We start from the raw sequence: 19,897 nt of genomic DNA, 5'->3' as shown, positions 1-19,897 counted from the left end.
TCCAGTGCACCAGTCACGTTCAGGGGCAACAAACCTGGAAGTTAGATGTCTAGTGCCCCTCGTGGCTAAAAGTTACAGTATTGCTTTAATGTGCCTGAGATATATGATTTCATCTTTAATGCAAGAGTTTTTGCTTTTACGTTTTTCCCAGAGCTTTTTTTCCCTTGTCGTCCTCTGTCATTTCTCTAATGAAGCCTCTAGAAACTGAGCAGATTCTCTTTCATTTATTATGTGAGCCACAAATATGTACAGACTGGCTTACTGCCAAGAAAATCTGCTGCTTCAAGCATATTTAATCAATCAATCATACAGTATAATTCACTAGTTGCTTGCAGTATTATTGTAAACAAAAATATATACAAATACCCAAGTTTTATTCAGAACAACAATGCAAAGGAGTTTCTAAACCACTGCTTAATTTATATTAAGCATAACGCTAATCAGAAAGATATCTCCTTTATTTTATGTGAATAAAAAATCAGGACATGCTAACAAATTTATGGGAGCATCAGCATAACATTAACCAGGTAACTGTAGAGTCTTGGCCAAAATATATTACACCTGCAAAAATTGATTAAACATTAAGTTTTTTTTTTATTAATTAGCATCTTGATCTAATATGATTATACAAGAATTAGGCCAGTATGCACAGGCTGAATTTTAGTGGAGCTAATTTATAAAATCCTTCATGAAAAGATGGATGTTGGTACAAATTAAACTGCAATATGTAAGTTCCTATTCTGCAGAATGCAAGGGGGAACACCCTTTATGATTTTCTATAACTGTGACAAGACATGATTATGTTTCACACAAGATCATAACTTCCTTGTATTACGGTCATCTGTGCACATATTTAACACAGGTGACCTTGCAATTATTTTGAAATTATTTTAATCTTCAATAAAGTTCACAGTAACCGTATCTAAATACAAATAGTACCTTTGGGATGTGGTGAAAACACATATTGGGACTGTAGCCAACAAAATCCGTAGACAGTCTGTGGCCATCAGGTTAATATGGATACAGATTGCAGAAAAATTGTTGACTCCATTGTTAAGTGTTTGTCTAGTGCATTTATTTTGCGTCTTCAGTATAAGGTCAGTAAAAATTATCTTAAGTTTTATCAAACCTGATTAATTTCATTCTACAGCCTAAACACATTCTTGATATGTAAATGCATGTCTTCATTGTCCACTGCTTTTATGCCGAGTGTAAATACTCCTTGAAGGGTTTTGAACTGCTCTTTGTCTGGCCCGTTACTCAGAGCTGGTTTGCCTTGGGAGACCTGAACAGGGGTATTTAAGTCCCTGACAATAACTTTTCTGGGATCTTTCGAGCACTAAAACCCCTCCACCATGTTAAGGTGGTGGTTCAAGGAGCTGCTACCTTTTCTAATTTCTGTGTTACAGAAGGGAATGATGGTAAAATAGTTTCACAGATGGCTTTGCCTAGGAGGTCTTCTATGTTGCTCCTGTGCTGCCGACCACCCACTAAGACATAATAGGGGTGGAATGGTTCACAAAATCCACGGTTCGGTTCACGGTTTCGTGGTCATGGTTTTCGGTTCGGTATATGTTGGTTGTTACCCAGAAACCACATAAAAATTAATGAAATTAATGAAAAAATCCCCAAAAATTATAGAATTGCAATTATTTTTAATGATACGTGGAAACCCTGGATCATTTCCGCATGTCTTGCTGCTTTGAATTTAATCATCTCGCGCATGCCCTCTACGACCTCCAAGGAACTCAGCGGAGCGGACGGGAGCCACAGCAGAGGCTGTAGGCTTTGCTCTGTGCAGGCGGTCTGGAGCGCAGCGGTCTGGAGCGCAGCGGGGCGGAGCGCTGACGGAGTATGTGGGATTACGGGGTTAGCATGACATGTTGGTCATGTTGCTGTTAGCATAAACAAAACGTGTAGCACAATGCTTGCACACTGTTGCACTTTTATCCACAACTTTCTTTCCGCCGTCAGCGTAGGTCACTCTAAATGCAAAGTGGTCCCATACAGCAGACCTATAAAGTGCTGCTGGCGCGTCTTCCAACTCCTGTTCTTTCCCACTCGCCATACCCACACAATTCTCCACAACAACCGATTTTTTTCTGCTACGCCCGGCTACGCTGCTTTGCTTCTATGGGAGAATTATCCTGCCATAATGCAAGAGCGCATAATTTCAATTTGAGAAAAGAATTTCATCTTCTTGCACTCAAAACTTATAATGCTCACACTCAAAACATGCGCTCTCTCTAAAATATTTTCTCTTCTCTCTCAAATCTTTGTTTCTTCTCTCAGATTTAATGCTATTTGCACACATCAATCTGCTCCCTAGCTAAAACTCTCTCGTCCCTTCTATGGTGGAAAACCCCCTTTGAGCATATTATTGCCACTTAAAGTGCTGGAATGAGAAAGTCTGTGTTACTCTTTAAATTTAATGTGACCAACATTCTGTGCCTCTGAAAATTGTGTTTCTAGCAGACTGATCATATGAAAAATGCAATTAATACCCCCACCTTATTCAAAAGGGCTAATTGTAGCTTTATAGGCATTTATAAAGCTTTAACCAATATGCTGTATTTGCAGAAATGTAATGTTTGTATTATGAATTTCCTTTACAAAGACTAAACTGGTATTATTCAACAGTATTAGTTACTTTAAAAGGACATATGTCTATTTTATGACTTGATAAGCCTTTTTGGGCTCTTGAGGGACGGACAAATTACCTTGTCAGGCCAGACCTGGCCCATATGCTTTGCGTTTGATATATACCCTCCAAGGTTGACAAAAGACCAAAGTATCATTCTACATCCACACAAAAATAAAACACAAGTGTCAATGTTAGCCCTTGATTACTGAATAAATTAGATTTTCCATACCCTCAAGCAATGGTTACCAATAAACAACAGATGAAAAAGAACAGAAGAGAAAGAGAATATGAGGTAAAGAAAACATTAAAGTAACATTAAGAGACAAATAAGAATATGTAAAAAAAAATACAAAGGGTGCTGTGTTGTCGGCAGAACAGGGAGGAGGGAACAGAGAGAGAAAAACCTCACATGCTTATAAATAACGTTTTGTATAATTTAAAAGCAGCAGAGATTGAGGTTTCCAAAATGAGTTGTACAGAACATGTCTATTTATACTGATCCATTTTCAGCTGGACATACGTCATTTCCACATAAAACCCTGTTTTTTTTCTTGTTTTTTTTTTTTTTTATTCTTATGTAAATCGTCTAGAGTGTGTTGCGTCTGCATACATTTGAACAATAAAGAGGCTGAGAATTTAGGTGACATTTTAAAGCAAGGCGTTTTGTAAAACATCAGGCACTACAGGTGCGTTTATTAACAATTAATAATCAGAAACATGATGTATAGTTTTTAAAACGGACCAAGAGCCCTGGTAAGAGTAAGATTTAAAGAGATCAGGTGAGGAAATAAAGGAAAGATTTTTCTACAGAAAGCAAAGAGGTTGAGGGAAAAAAAATGTAATCTCACTGAGCAAACAGCACTAAAAAACAACCACTTACATACTCAATAAACCATAACACACAGGGGAAAAATAACTGAATACCAAAACAGGTTAAACAGTCATAGTGATTGAATGTACCCACAAGCAATGTTTGTTTTTTTTAAACAAGCAGCCATACACAAAATATTAACAGAAAGTAAAGCATAAAAAAAAAACTAGGATATAAAAAAAAAAAAAAAGTCACACAAAAAAACTGATTAAAACCGTGGGTCTTAACATGCACCTTTATCTTTATAGCTCAGACACTGTACATTAAAACTAATTCTTAGGGTGAAAAACAAAAAGTGAAGAGGTAGTTAATGAAAATTACAATATATATATATATATATATATATAGTTAGCAAACTAAGTAGACTACAAGCTAGATGAAAATATTTCTTTTGCAGGAAGGTGAAATGCCTAAGAAGCAAGTGAGTTTTATCGGAGAGATATAATTAAGATAACTGTTGACAACTTTCCATTAAGAACAGTCTCTATTGGCTGTTGCAAGATGACATCATCACTTAGTTAGCATATTTCCTCGTGCTTTGATCCAACCTATGTCAACAAGAGAAAGCTATTAAAATCTCTCTAAACAGATTTAAAATTTAAAATAAACTCTATGAAATAATTTCAAGTACTCAACATTTTACCTGAACCAAAACTAAATAAACTGATCTTGTTGGGTTATGAAATTCAACTTAAAGAAAGTTAGTAGATGCACAAACATTTTTTTTTTTTTTTGTTAATGTGCAGGAAGGATCAAAGGAATTAGAATTCGACTTGGAAGTGTGTGAGGTTTAGCGGATTGCAGAGGCTAATTCTTGTGTGTGCCGCTCCCAATGTGAGGTCTTTGATTGGTGTGCCGATGTAGGATTAATCAGAAGTTTGTCAGTGCCAAAAATGTTCTTTCCTTTATTGAACTTGAGAAAAAAGTAAAAGCTGTACAGGTTAAAAACAAGCTAACCTAGATAATTCCAAAAGAATATCATCTATAGTTAATTTCACTGTGTCAACTACAAAAGTAAAAAAAAAAACATAAATAAAGACAGCTTTTTCTGGAAAGTGGTTTCTTTGTTACTACGTTAAAAAACAGTGTGAATTGCTTTAGGTAATCAACTGGACTCAGACCTTTTTCAGCAGAAATCAAAATTAGAAAAACTCATGAAAAGCATTGCTAGAAAAGCATGTTTTTCCTCTGCAGTAAAAGGGCACCATATGTATTAAGTGATTGTCAGGAAACCAAACAGCTAAACTTAGAATCACCATTATTAAAACCCTTAGTTATAAAATAAGACTAAAGAAAAATGTAAAAGGATTAAAGCCACTTTAAAAAAAAGAGACTACAAACCCAAAACCAAGTAACAATGTTATGGCAAGGTTCCCAGTTCCAAAACAATGGTGCAGAGTGAAAAATATATCTTTAAAACATTGATAGTTTTCATCATTTCAATTTATATGGTAAAACCTTTTGCACATAGTAATATTTCTTAAACATCATTTTCCACTACCTTTAAAGTCATAAGGAGTGGTGCACGACTTTAGGCAAGTGAATAAAGTGAATGTGATTGGTCGTTTATAAAGGCGGGCAGGATTGTTGTGGCGGAAGTTTTGCAAGCAAGTTTGTTTGTGGCCGTTTTCTCGGAAGCATCTTGCTAATCAGTTAGCAACTTAGTGCTAGTAGATTAAAATGGAGGAAATGACATTTCATAGAGTCCATATTTCAAACTTTTCCAGGGGAGGATACCCCCAACCCCCATATGCTGTGCAAAGCCTAAAGATGAGATACACCAAGGTGCACACCCTTTGAAATCTTTCCAGCTAAAACCCTGCTGGCAGGAATTCTTCTTAACTCTCCTATGGTCATTCTAACCCGTTCCTTGAAGGTTGCACTTACTGCCTTCTGAAAAAAGTCTATGTATTCATGTGTAGGTGAGAGACTGCATCTGCATCAGTGACAGAATATGAAGCACGCATTCTCATCTAGCTTTGTGAAGGTTGCCGCTTCCAGAGAGAGAGATTAAAGGTTAAAAAGAAACAATTCTAGGACAGAAATGGCTATACATAGAGAGGCTGATGAATATAACCTAATTATCTGTGAACATCTACATTTCACTACACCAGGCCTTTAGACTGAATTTCAATGAGCCTAATGGCTGCAAAAACTGTGTTTAACACATTTACCTCATTTACATTTATACCTAAGAAACTTGTCTGTTTGAGGAGACTGGTTAAGTCAAATGTGTTAATTTTGATAGTTAAGGGCATGTGTGCTTCTTTAAGAATGTGTTCGTAGTCGCAATGTTTCACCTATCCTACCATAACATTATTCATTATTAAATAAAAAAAATAAAAACAATTTACTTTCAAATTATGGGTTTTCATTTATAAAGTTATCAAATAAAGAAGATGGCAACAGGAGACAACAAAGGGAGATGTTCCCTGTAAAGGTGTCTAGGCTAGTGGGATTGAGTTGAAGCAGTTTTACAAGTGGCTGAAATGACGGCTGCAGTCGCAGAAAGTGATGAAGAGCGAAAAATCATCCTAACTAGACAACTAAACCAATTGATAGTTCAGTTGACTATAAACGTTGTTAGTTGCAGCCCTAGCTGTAAGTCATTATTGTCCTAATTAACATAAAATTTAAAAACTGTTTTCCCTATAGCAAACTTACCCCATAGGAAGAGTTTAACATTTTGCACCCACTTTTTTTATTCACTTTTTTGAGAATTATTATTTATTTGTGAAATGCCTTTTCTTCATGCTGAGCTGCCCAGCAAGGATTTCAAAATCCAAAGTAAACTGTGTACGATGCATTAAAGCTTCCAGGAAAAGAGGTATGATTGTCTTAAGATTTGCATTTAGGGAAATGCTTCCGTCCAAAAAATGAGCACCAAATCCCAAACGCTACAAAAAGTCTCAAAAGTTCTGTTCCGTCTTCTAAAAAAAGAAAAATGTCCATATAGTGGTAGCATTAAAATCTCTGCCAGGCTTTGCCATAGGGACTTGAGCCTTAGGGGAGTTTATAGATAAGCAAGAGAAGATTGAGTGAGAGCCTGGAAAGCATGAAGGAAGAGCTCTGCAGAGCAGCGACTTGCATGGACGACTGCGCTTCAAGGTCTTCTTTCTGTATTCTGGTGTTTAAAGCTCAGTGTAGAGCATGTAAGTAATACAAAACATCCCAGAGGAATAACTCAAATGTTCATTTCATTATATTTTAGACAGAATGGGCTGTTGTTAGAAACCCAGTGTTGGGTGATCCTTGTGTCTGTTGACAGGTAATTAGGAAAGCATTTACCACATCAACAACACAAGACTAATGGGTTTTTGTCAGTCATTGCTGAAACCTTTTCACTCTTAAATCTTTTTACGTGATCAAACAATTCATACCAACTACAGAAGTTGTCAGTATTTTCAAAATAACCTAATGAATATAGAAAAAACGAAGAAAAAAAAAGGAAAGAAAAGCTATGTTCAATCAAATGGAAGATACTTATTTAGATACTTGGATGTTTACAGCTGTTTTTTCCCCCTAAGCACCGAGAGAAAGGATAGGGCTCTCTTCTGATGTCTTGGATCATTTCAGTGATTTCACACATAAAAGCAGAGCAGCACTGTCATCTTGTCTTCTCAAAAGACAGAAGGCCGGTTTCACTTTCACTCCAATGACACAATTTTTCCTCATCCTACTTATGCAGAAGACAAGACAGAGTCTGATGCCAATATATATAGTCTGTGGTAAGTCTTATCTAAAAGAAGCTTTAGATTATTCAAGAAGTCAGTAGTGGTTTGAAAGGTTTGAAAACAAAATCAAAAACATGTTTAATTTTCCCTAATAAACCAATAATCTGTGTGGTAAAAAAATAAAAATCATTACTCTCATAGCCTATGGTAGGCCAATGTACTACAGATACATGCTTTGAAGATGATGGCTTTGTTAATTTCACACTAAAAGACCAGAAATAATAAAACTATAGTTTTAAAAATGTAAAAAAAAAAAAAAAAAAAAATTTATGAAACTAATGCTGGAGGCTAAAGGCTAAGTTATACTTCGAAACTAGGTTGCAGTGAACGCAAAGACGTCCCCACCCCCTCTGGAGACAATTTGCTGCACCTCTCCCAAATTGTAGGTGACCACAGACAGCGGACAAGAGGCCGGCTTGTTTTTTTTTTATGACCGCAATTGCGATAAAACGACTCGTGAAGTTGGACCAGCTAGAAGAGCGAGGTGCGCGAGAACGCTGGGACCTAGATCTAGAACCACAGCATATACCGCAGACCACGCTTAAAAGTGAGCATAAAGCAAAAATGTCTGCATCAAGCTCACTGCAACACACTGCTGCGGGGAGGATAACCAGGTCTGAAGTTTTTATAAACAAAAACAAAACACAGGGTTTTTAATTAATTGGGTGAAGGAAGGGCACCAGATTTTATTATGTTATGTGTGACTTTCTTCACTTTCTAATCTTTATGCTTCGAAAACACCACCTAGTTGCTGTCATCTGGTAACAATGTCACCTAAATGGAGTTTTCAAGGCAAACAGTCCTTCTAAAAATGATGGTTTGTTTTAGTGCAATCAGGTTCAGTTAGTTATTTTAATTTGTAAAAAGCATTCTACCTAAGGAGACCCAGCCTTTTGCATCGAATAGCAACAATCCCTCCTCCTAAATAACCATATTTTTTTATTGTAACAAAAAAAATAATAAATAGCTACTACAAGAATTAAAAGTAAATCTGTGAAGGGATGTGGCATCTCCGGTCAATTTGGTCTATCAGACGGTGTAGGTACCAGATCTGCCCTTTATTATGACGTCAACATGTATTAACTCCACTTGGACAAATTGTATTGCACCCTCTTAAGGATCAAATCTCTTTTGGTGTCTTAACATATTAGTTGTTTTAGCTATTATTTTACATTTCATTGCCGATCTAAAATAGCCCAAAGTAGAAAAAAATTATTGTCAGTCTTGAAGGAAAGTACTGCTTTTCACCATTTACCAAGGTGACAAAAGTCTGAAAGGCTTGTTTTTATTCGTTTTATTAAGATCTGAGGGCAGAGATGACAAATGGAACATCTAAAAAATGACTTTCATAGAGATTTTAGACAAAAAAAAACAAAAAAACAGTTATTCTACTTGTAGAAAACCAACAGTTGTTGTTGACAAAGTTATAAGTAGTGTAGCTGAATATGGCTAACTGACTGAGCTAAAAGAGGCTAACCTGTTAGCTACTGAGCACAGCTAGCTACAGCGCTACCCAGCTCTCCCCTTTTATGTTACGGTCCTACAGTTACTTTGTTCACCATAAACAGATTTTTTTTCAGTTCTGTTATCGATCAGGTAAAACTTCATTGGTCATTAGACTGGCTAACACTACAGATGCTCCCGACTCTGCACACGGGCGCTGTGTGATGTTATTATCCTTGTCTGGGCAACCACAATGCTTTACATCATGTGGCAACGTTCAGCCATCATGTAGCGTAACCTCACTGGAATGTGCAGGACCAGAACAGATCTGATACCTACAACAGACATTCATGGCTCACTTTATTCATGGGCATACTTCCTATATTCATTTGTACTGTTTTGATGTGTTCTCACTTGCAAGACTCCATTACGAGATAACCGTTTGATTTGAAGAGCTTTGCCTGCTTAGCATGTTAGTGCAACAGTAACTGTTTATGCAACAGCAAGCTTTTACGGTAAGCTGCTCTAAACATGGAGGTTGATTGGTGGGTGCCTGGTGGAGCTAGACACGCAGCTAGCTCATCATACCTGCTACCATCAATTCCCCTTCTTCATCCCATTAAAATAACGTGTTTGAAATGTCGGAATTCATTACAAGGAATATATGCCGTTTGCTCAACTATTAAAGCAAAACTTCAATGGTCAAGGGGTGTAATAGTCCATTTAGCTTCTGATATCTGCACTGCATGTCAGAGTATATGAAGCCTTTAGGTGTCCGAATGTTTGCAACTTTTTGCAGAGCTTAACGAAAGGAAGAAGACAACCCCATGATCCATGTATTCATGCCAAATCGTTTAAAAAGGTACAGTGGAGGATTTTTGAATTTTTGAAAAGTCACGCTCTCTCCACTTCAAAAAAAAAATTTACATCCACAACCCTGTACCTGCTCCGGCCTAATAAACAGGTGCAGGAGAAACAAAGGACCCCATTTCTCCTTGTGCATGCTCTGTTTAAAAGTTGCTGTTTGCATCGCTCATACAAGCTTACTTTCCAAAAGAAGATTTCCAATTTTTCCATTGTGAGCCTTATTACTGGTAATTGAAAATGGGGACGAGCACGGCCTTAGGTAAACATATCACCAGAATGACTGACAGTCAGGAGGACCACGTAATTAGATGGTCCACCCGGAAAAAGAAGATCCTTCCACTGTACCTTTAACTATGCCAGTGTCCTGTTTCTGGAGCTGACCAGTCTGTGTGAATCCAGTCCACACATTTTTGCAGACCATGAAGCGATTTCAGTGTGAATGTATGCTGGTCCCAGCATAACAAACAAAAAAAGTAAAAAAAAAAGAGGTAGACGGGAGATGACAAAAGCACTGCATTTGAGAAGAATAAGAGATATTTGGAGAATACCAAGTTAAAAGCCACAGAAACCCCCTGAGACACTTTCTTTTTCTCTATATCAGCACAATAGTAGAGCCAATACTGCCCTCAAAATATGGTGTAAAAATCTCATAAAAACAAACCAGGCAAATTAAAGGTGTGATTTTAATTTTTTAATTTTCCTTGCATGCCCCTTGCCTACTCTTAGACCAAACCTTTTATTCATACCAAGTGTATGACATCAATATTTTAAAGGTTTTTGTGTATTCCAGAAACAATCAAGACTTGGGAGATCTTGTGGTTATTGTGCTTGTAAAAAAAGAAATACAAATGATTATATTGTATTGCAGTTCTCTACAGAAGAGAGAGTAGGGGATCTAAAATACACAAGGAGATTTTCGATAGGGGTCTAATATTGCCACCTGGTTGCTCTCTTAATGTTGAAAATGCTAATAAGAGGAGACAGGGCAGGGGAATTTGGACAATATTGGATGAAAAGGTAACCTACCACTAAATCTTTGTGTAAAATCAGTCTTCCTCTTAAGTGGGTCACCTGGTTTCTTAAATAGAACAAAATATGTCAGACTGGATTTAAATGGAGAAAAATGGACCCCTGATAAGCTCAACTCCCATAACACGAAACCAGCACAGGGAAATAGTCTGATCAGTCTGACAAACTAGCTTAAAGTATCTTTCAGTTCACACGGTGCTTAATAAAAAAGCTCAGATCTTTTTGTTTGAGTTTTTTTTTCCAGCAAAAACGTTATTAAAGAAGGCGTCCTCTAAATGTTTATGAGTGACCACCAATAGAAGGGTGTGAGGTTTGGAGGCTTCCTCCCACCAGGCATAGGAATTATTGAAGAATTTGCTGGCCAGCCAACAAAAACTAATCCTAATCAAAGATTTCCTGCACTTCCTTATCTTTAATGCAGCACAAAAGCTAAAAGTCTCCCACAGTAAACAGCAGCACAACTCCTTGGCAGAGTTTGCAGGTGACTACTTAAGAATTTTGACCATGATTGGTATTTGTCATTTCTAAGCCACAGTTATCAACCATCATAATCCATTTAAGGCACCCCCAGAGGCCACACATGGGAAACTGGCAGATCATATTACACTCACAGCAGAGTGGCAAGTGAGGCTCCAGCACTAGAGTCGTTTTCAATTTATTCAAAAGGCAATGGCAACCAGACTTCCACTGATTCATTTTCTTTTCTAATTTTAAAGTAAACTCAAAGTTGATATTAAATAGTTGATATTTATTGAAATACGGTAAAAAACATTTCAGGCCACTTGGAGAATTGTATCCAGAGCATATGAAAATTGTTGCAAATTAGACATGAGGGAACAGCAACATCACATTTTGGACCTTCTGAAAGGGAGAGTTCCCATTCATGTGAAGACTCTTTCCAACTCTATTTATATTTGCAGGTTAAAAGGGCTTAATAAAACATTCAAAACTACAATATCGAATAGCAAACGTTTCAGTAATTCATATGTAAACATGCTGTTTTTTTTCCATGGCTAGTAACTATAAAGATACAACAGAGTCTATCATCAGACACACAACAGTTAAACCTTGCTGATGCAATATCTTGCAAAAGCATAAATTATCTAGTGAGAAATGCATTGGGGCAGAAGCTCCACCATGAACACCCTGTTCCATATAGACATAGAAGCTTGAACCTCCTTAACATGTCTAAGTTCTGATGTATTAAACTAATACAGCCAAAAATCAACAAATTAAATAAAAAAAATCTAATTAAACATATAGAGATAAAAACTTTTCCAAAAAAAAAAAAAAAAAAAAAAAAAATCTCAGTCCAAAGCAAGATACTGAACCTTTTTGGAAGCCTAATCCAACGATTTTCAAGGTATTCTTTCAAGGAAAGCAGAGGTTTTAAACTAAAAATATTCACAAATTGATTCAACATCAATATTAATGACCGAACATCTAAATTAAAAAACAACATTTTTAATTAGCTGGGAATTCAGACAACTTATTAACTAAAAATACATTGAAAATTTGGCCAGTGACTAAAACTGACAACGTTTCAGCAAATAAACAATAGAATAAAGCCTTTCACTGATTGGATTATACAGCACAAGGAGCTGCTACCAGCCCATGACTGCAATGCTTCATATTGTGGAAGCTGCAACTCAGAAAAATAAAGTGAAAGCTTGTTACTTATTCCGATAGATTTGTTCTTGATCTAGAGGTAACAAGAACTGAAATATTTTGCCACTAATTTAAGAAAGAAATTCAGCTACCATAACCACAGAAAGTTTAATCCAATCTAACCTGGATCGACAGCGGCGTCTAATAAAGATGGCGCAGGCACCGTGCAGTGGAGGAGGAGTTACTTGACCAATGGGGAGCAAAAAGCAGTGATCATCTGTCTGAACGGTAAGTAAACTGAGTTCGCTATAAAGGCTACCATATAGTCCTCGCTCTATATAGTGATTGAGGTATTTAGGGAACAGTAATCTTGTATGAGAACAGCTACTTTTAATCAGAGCATGCACGAGAAGATATGGGCTTGTGCGAGCTCTCGTACGCGTTTAAAGGAAAAGTCCGGTCATATTCAGAATTGAAACTTCTGAAAGTACTTTAAATATCAAATTATTACATACTGTTCAATAACTGATAAGTGTTTTTAATTAAGAGTAATTTTCATTGGAATGTCCTTTACTGAAGGCATCCATGTTTGTCAAAGAGAACATTGCCTCCTACCAGTTTGTGACGTCACGGTGTGGTATCGGCTGTTGATCTATCTGGTTCTCGTCACAACTCGGTATTTTGCAAGCCATCTTGAAAACTTAATAATTTTTCTCTGGTAAGAAGGTATACGGCAAATCCACCCTCTTCAAGTTGGCAATCCAATGACAAATGTGGAGGATCATGAATCAGAAAGGTGAAATAACTTTTTTTTTTCTGCGTTTACCCGATGTATTACAACATCTAACTGCCACGCACGTGGGCATTGTCAGTTTAACTATAGCTCTCGCATATATTTCAATGGTGAAGTCCTCTCGAAATCTTAAATAATTGTTGTTGATTTAAGGGTGCCTCGGGGTTTCCATCAACTTTTCTTGTAAAGCGGGGAGAATGGCGCAAGGCTTACCGCACTGTGACATCACAGCCGGATGATATCAGGAGTGAGTTACTATATTTGGGAAAAAATGGCAGGTCCCCGAGTCAGTGATTGAGACAAAAATTATTCTTTTTATTTTTTTATAGATTAACGCTTAATTCATTTAATCACTGCAAAGATATTAATTTTAGGAATGGAAAATGATCCATTGATCATTCCTTGCTGACCAGGCGTTTCCTTTAATAGGCGTTTCCTCTCTGAAGTGGGTCCTTGGTTGTGAATGTGGATTTTTTATTTATTTTCTAAGTGGAGAGGGTCTTTTAAAAAAATTACAAAAGTCCTTCACAATACCTTTAAGACACAATTTAAAAACAACAGTTTCAACTTAACACGTCTTTAAAATTGTCCACAGGCTCTTAAAAGACCTTTTGCAATTAGTATTTAATTAATGGGGAAAAAAGGAGAATATTCAATAAAATGGTAAAACAAAGATGAGTTGTGAAATCCTATAATTATGATGTTTTAAAACAAATAAAGCATGTTATTTCAATTCAACTCGCTAACTCTGTAAACTTATTAAACATTGATAGACCCGTGTCTTTTATAAAGAAGAAAGCGAAAAAATATTATTGATCAAATATTCTTTAATGCTCCGTTTCCTTGGTCCTCACTTATAAAAGCCCGTAAAATAATGAAAGGGAAATCCATCCTCTCTTAAACTACTAAAGAAAAGTGATTACATTTTTTGTGTAGGCATTTTTTAAAATAATATAGAGAATATCTATTAATAACAGACAGACTGCTATTAATTAATAATAAATCAGGAAAATGGGTAAAAAAAAAAAAGGTGGAACATTAATTATTAATCCACAACACTTGTAAAAAAAAAAATAACAGCCGAAAATAAGGGACAACTGTGACATTACAGAGAACTAGACCTAACTCCAAAATATATTTTAAAAAAAAGCAAGATAAAAGCTTGTCAGGTAGAGTGACAAAATGCCGACAGCATAACAGACAGCTGCTGGAATTTTTGCAGGTATTGGGGGTGTACGACAAAATGCAATCTCTTGTATTCTCTATATGTTTGGAATTTGAGTTAAGGTTTCAAGACAAAAGCCTATTTTTAAAAATAAAACAATGATGTTCAGGTGGGTATCACAGTTTGATAAAACAAAAATCTAAATTCGAGGTTTATAATCCCAAACGATTGATTTGGTTAGCAAAAAACAATACGAAACACTGTTCATCACATAATAAATACCATTTGAGTAATACATGGTTACTGGAATAAAAGGGATTTCATTCAAAACCTCCTAAATAGCTGCTTAATTGACCCAGAAACCTTCAGCTGTTTGCTAAACGGCTGAAGATAAAAGGAAGCGTCATCTTTCAGAGTATAGATTATATCAACCATAGATTAGTTCCTAGGGATTAAGAAAATTACCGTCTCTCAAAGAGCCTGGCCTTAAAACATGGCATTTTCCAATCCTTTGAACATCTAGAATACAAAAAACGCAACTGATTTGAAAAAAATAAATGTTCTCAAGTGTTCTTTATACGTTTCTGTCTTTTTAAACAAGTTTTTTTAACTCTCACTTTAACTGCCAGAAGAACATCAAGCGGTTTTAACTGAGGTTTAACTGTGGAAACCTTCAATATACTGAGAAACAAAAATCTGGTCATGTGCAGCCATCTTAGGTCACTTTGCAGATTTTGCCATTGAAGGTGGGAATAAATATTGGGGTGTCTTCTATTTTCTCATAGTTTATTTATTCAGGTTTCATGGTCTAAGAAATCTGTAGTTTGTGGCACTTCTACCCCTTAATAATTTGGTTGTGTTCTATGTATTATTTGATCAAATGTCTCAATGTCATGCATTGATTGAGAACCATTTCTCTGAAGGCTGGGAGGTCATTTAAATAGAATATATAATCATTTATACCGCTCAAAAAAAAGGGAACACTCAAATAACACATCTTAGATCTAAATGAAAGAAATATTATCATTGAATACTTTGTTTTGTACAGGGTTGAATGTGCTGACAACAAAATCACCAATAGAAATCAAATGCATTAACCAATGGAGGCCTTGATTTGGAGTCATGCTAAATTAAAGTGGAAAAAGCCACTACAGGCTGATCTAACTTTGATGTAATGTCCTTAAAACGGGTCAACATGAGGCTCAGTATTGTTTGTGACCTCCCTATAGCACCTGGGCATAATCTGGATGATGTGGCAGATGGTCTCTGGAGGGATCTCGTCCCAGACCTCGACTAAAGCATCTGCCAACTTTTGAACAGTCTGTGGTAAAACGTGACATTAGGGGATGAATCGAGACATGATGTCCTAGATGTACTCAAATGGGTTCAGGTCTGGGGAACGGATGGGCTAGTCCATAGCTTCAATACCTTCATCTTGTAGGAACAGCCGACACACTCCAGCCACATGAGATCTAGCATTGTTCTGCATTAGGAGGAACCCAGGGCCAACCGTACCAGCATTTGGTCTCACAAGGGGTCTGAGGATCTAATCACATAATGGCAGTCATTTTACCTCTGGTGATCACATGGAGGACTGTGAGCACAACCCCAATCTCTGGATACTGGTCCCTCATACCACGCTCATGGAGTCAGTTTCTAATAGTTTGTGCAAAAACAGACACAGCAAACCTTCTTGCCACAGCTTATGTTGATGTGCCATCCTGGATGAACTGCACTACCTGAGCCACTTGTGTGGGTTATAGTCAGTCTCATGCTACCACGAGTGCGAAAGCACTAACAACACTCAAAAGTGACCATAAATCAGCCAGAAAGCATAGGTACTGAGAAGTTGTGTGTGGTCCACTCCTTTATTGAATGTGTCTTGTTAACTGACAATCATTTACACCTGTTTTCTACTCCATTTGTAAAACAGCATTTGAAATTGATTGTCAATCAGTGTTGCTCCCTAAGTGGACTGTTTGATTTAAATGAAAATTTATTTAATTGAAGTTATATTGAATTTTTTGAGCAGCGTATATCTTATCATATATATGAGAAGATGGAGCTAAAATTAAACAATGAGGGTAAAACAATGTTCAGCCATGCCTCATTGTCATGATTTATATAGATCATATACACACCATATAAGTAAAAAGCTATGCCTATTCCTTTTGACTATACAGAAAAACCCTAAATCCTTAATAAGAACTCAATGAATCAGTACATTGATATACAACTGAGCAGCTCAATTGGAACAATCTTTATGAAAAAAAGGTTATTTTGTGACATATTTCATGACAATAAATGGTGGGGAGTGATAAAAACTTAAAGACAGGGTAAATTATGGGTTAGCTACAGTACTGTGCTGTACAAGTCAGAGTAATGAAAATTCTCATTTTGAGATTTTTGAAGCAAGGGTTCTGAATGCCATTTGCTCATACTTGCTCAGAGACCGATTTCCCCCTTCAAACACTTCTCCATTCAGTTAATCATCTTTCAACCCAGGCTGATGTGAAGCACTCTAGGTGTGCATTAGACCGCGGAGGAGTCGTAAAATTAGCTCCTAAGAACTGACCCAATCCATTGACTGTGTAACCTTGACTCCAGTGCAGAGACAGTCAGTTGACCACTGCCTTATAGGTAGTGGTCATGCTTGAAAAGTCATAGATTCCATTTACTCGATGGCTAAATGGAACCAACATGCTTGCCCACACAGATGTCATTAAAATGTCTAGGGTAGGCTTAGTCTGGCACAGTGCGAGTCGGGGTGTCTCATCTCAGTCAGATACAGAATCTAACTAAGATGAGACATGCACACTCATACAAAAGCAGTAAGGGAGGAAAAGAACAAAGACATCAAAACAGGTACAGGTATAGTAGCCATAACTAATTTTTTAAGTGTGAAGTAGCTCAATCAAACATGTGTGTCAGCAGTTTTAATCCCACTTCCCAGAGAGATTAATTACCTTAGCATTTAAAGCTACAAATCTAAATTTATTCACTCCAGTTTTTGGCCCAGTCTAAAATGATCTTTTCCTCCAATAAAAGGATAGGTTTTAAAAGTATGCCTTTGGTTCTGGGACTATTTTACTGGCCACTGCTGGAATGGCACCTGGGTCCAATTGTGCTTGGAAAACTGTCAGATATGAGATATGTGTAGATGCATCAATCTGCGGCAGCTAGCAGGATAGGCTGCTACCCTTGGGGTTATTAAATTGCTTCCTTTGTGCTAGACGAGCAAATCCATCTTAAAAACCAGTTGGAAGGAAGTTTGGTACCTACCTTCAGGTTGTGTCTCTCCAGCCTCATTTCCAAAATATTATTCTGCTCCTCCAAACGCTGTCTCTCCTTCTCTAAGTCCTCAATTTTTTGCCTGGAATTTTTAAGCATAAAATATTTTAATGCATGTATAAAAAGATTATGCATATATGCAGCTCATAGAACTGATTATTTAACTCTGGTTAAACAAGTGTTTAACATATGGATTTGTCAGGAGAAACCCCTTTAATTTTATTAGACTTAGAATTTAAAATCTACATACAGTTTCTGCAGATATCACTGATATAATTGTACCAAACTTTATTCATCCAACGTCATAGTTTCTTTGAAGCAAATACAACTGCAAACTTAAATTTTAGTCATTTACTTTTACATGTCTTCTGTCCAAGTTTAAGGTCATGTATCATTAAAGTTTTTCCCAGGGTTTTCTCTACCATTATTCAAAAGATCGCAACATGTAGTAATTATATGTTTAAAGTTAATGTATTTAATAATAATAATAATAATAATACAGTTTATTTGTAGGCGCCATTCTTGAGACTCAATGTCACTTTATATTTCAAACATAAAAACACAAGAAAACAGGCACATAGTTAAAACTGTAGAATAAATACAAACGTGATCAAGGAAAAAGTTAAGACATGACAATAAATAAATAAAAATTTAAATCCCTTTATTGTCCCAAAATGGGGAAATTCACTTTCTTCATTTAACCCATCCCCTTAGGGAGCATTGGGCTGCCATTATGTGGCGTCCGGGGAGCAGTGTGGAGTTAAGGGATTTGCTCAGGAACCCAGAGTGCAGGCTTTGGGGATCGAACCGGGTACTTGCAACCTTCTGAGAGCACAAGTGCACTGATCTAACCCACTAGGCCAACACTCCCTCTTAAAGACACTAATTAGAAAGTTTGAAAAGGTGAGTTTTGGGCTCTGATTTAAGAACTGATTTTTTGTGTTTTTTTTGGGAAGCTACAACATCTGTTGGTTAAAGTCTCTTCACAAGTGCTGTTTGTTGACGTACTCTTCCAAGTTCTTACGAAATAATGAATATCCAAACACACAACCGTAAAAACTATACCCGAGAACACAGAGGGAAAAAAACTTAATGCAATGCAATTTTTTTTAAAGCTTTCACATTAAAATTATGAAAGTATGACTGCAAAAAAAAAAAAGAGAAATGCCAACTGGTCTTTGAGTTTAGTACCTTAGTATGTTGACCTCTTCTTTGTTCACAAAAGAGCTGCCGTCAGCTGCAGAGGTCAGCTCCTTCTTTACAGTGCCCAACTCAAACTCCACCTAGAACAGACAAAAAAAAAAAAAATGATCTGGGGGAACGAACGTCACCCCACCTTTGGTCACAAATCCAGCAGAAACATTTAGGCTGCAGACAAATTCTTTGGACTCTCTGTTATCAACTACCATCTCACGGCACATAGAGAACCATTCAGCAGATCCTTCACACACCATTAGTCCTATTACTCTGTTTTATAATGTCCTCTTCGCTTGCTACCACAGGTTTTAATCCGTCTGTCTCTCAGTTATTTCACCATTCTTGTTCTGCAATTATGTCTCATTTACATTTGCAAACCAATTTTCCTCCTAACAGCATCTGTCTGTCTTTCAGCATATCCTCTCTTAAAGTCTTCCCATGACGAATAAGTAATTACTGCTATATCAGACAGGTGGATTTTATGCGTCACTACTCATTGCTTTGGATGTGTTGATGTTACCTTGGCAACAAGGGGCCACAAAAATAATAAGAAGAGGTGAAGTAAAGACAAAAACCTTCAAACTCTAAGGCTGCCAACACTAGCTTGTTATATTAACTCAGTACTAAAATATATCTCTCTAAATAATGTTTGGCAAAGTATGATGGAATGTATCCAAAGTAAGTTTTGTCACATCAGAAAAATAATGTTGGTCAGTGACCTGATGTTTATTATGGATAATACTGAATACAATCAATAGCTATGTTTACATGCAAGCAAAGCGCCAACTGAAAACAAAAATGTGTTATTCAAACAAACAAACCAGAATATTATGCACCAGTAACGCCTCAACCACTCTCAAAAACCGGGAATGGTTTGATTCATGATGCTTAGCACAGCCAAGTCCAACACATCTCCACACTGTTTGCATTTGTTGCTAGGGGTGTCCCGATAAAATATTCTAATTTCTGATACAATACTATTTAGGGGTGTAAATCACATCCATCATGGTGATTCGATTCAGTATCGATTTCCTGACCCAACGATTCGATTATTTACGATACTCAAGAATACACCACGATGCGATTCGATTCAATTATTCAGTTAATTCTTTTTTTTTTTTTTACACCTTACAGGCTAAACAAAGTTTCAAGTTTGAAATAAATCAATGAAAGCTGTAATATCGTTATGCATTTTTTTTTTTTTTTAGAAACAACAGCAAATAACAGAAGTAGAAAAGTTGCATAAAAAAATACT

General features: G+C 36.6%; 1 protein-coding gene across 2 annotated transcripts in view; it reads right to left on the bottom strand.

Annotated features, from left to right (window-relative positions):
* Positions 1 to 19,897, bottom strand: part of mad1l1 (MAD1 mitotic arrest deficient-like 1 (yeast)) — a 95,821-nt gene that overhangs the window by 40,766 nt on the left and 35,158 nt on the right. For both annotated transcript variants that reach the window (XM_015381393.1, XM_015381394.1), the window contains exons 14-15: positions 18,637 to 18,728; positions 17,437 to 17,527 (exon numbers count right to left, since the gene is read on the bottom strand). In XM_015381393.1, the coding sequence (XP_015236879.1) occupies positions 17,437 to 17,527; positions 18,637 to 18,728 (183 nt within the window). The remainder of the gene's footprint in view (positions 1 to 17,436; positions 17,528 to 18,636; positions 18,729 to 19,897) is intronic.

Source organism: Cyprinodon variegatus, unplaced genomic scaffold, assembly GCF_000732505.1.
Source record: "Cyprinodon variegatus isolate N-32 unplaced genomic scaffold, C_variegatus-1.0 Scaffold233, whole genome shotgun sequence".
NCBI classification, from domain to species: Eukaryota; Metazoa; Chordata; class Actinopteri; order Cyprinodontiformes; family Cyprinodontidae; genus Cyprinodon; species Cyprinodon variegatus.
Note: the sequence above shows the minus strand (reverse complement) of the source record. Positions and strands in the feature narration are given on the sequence as shown.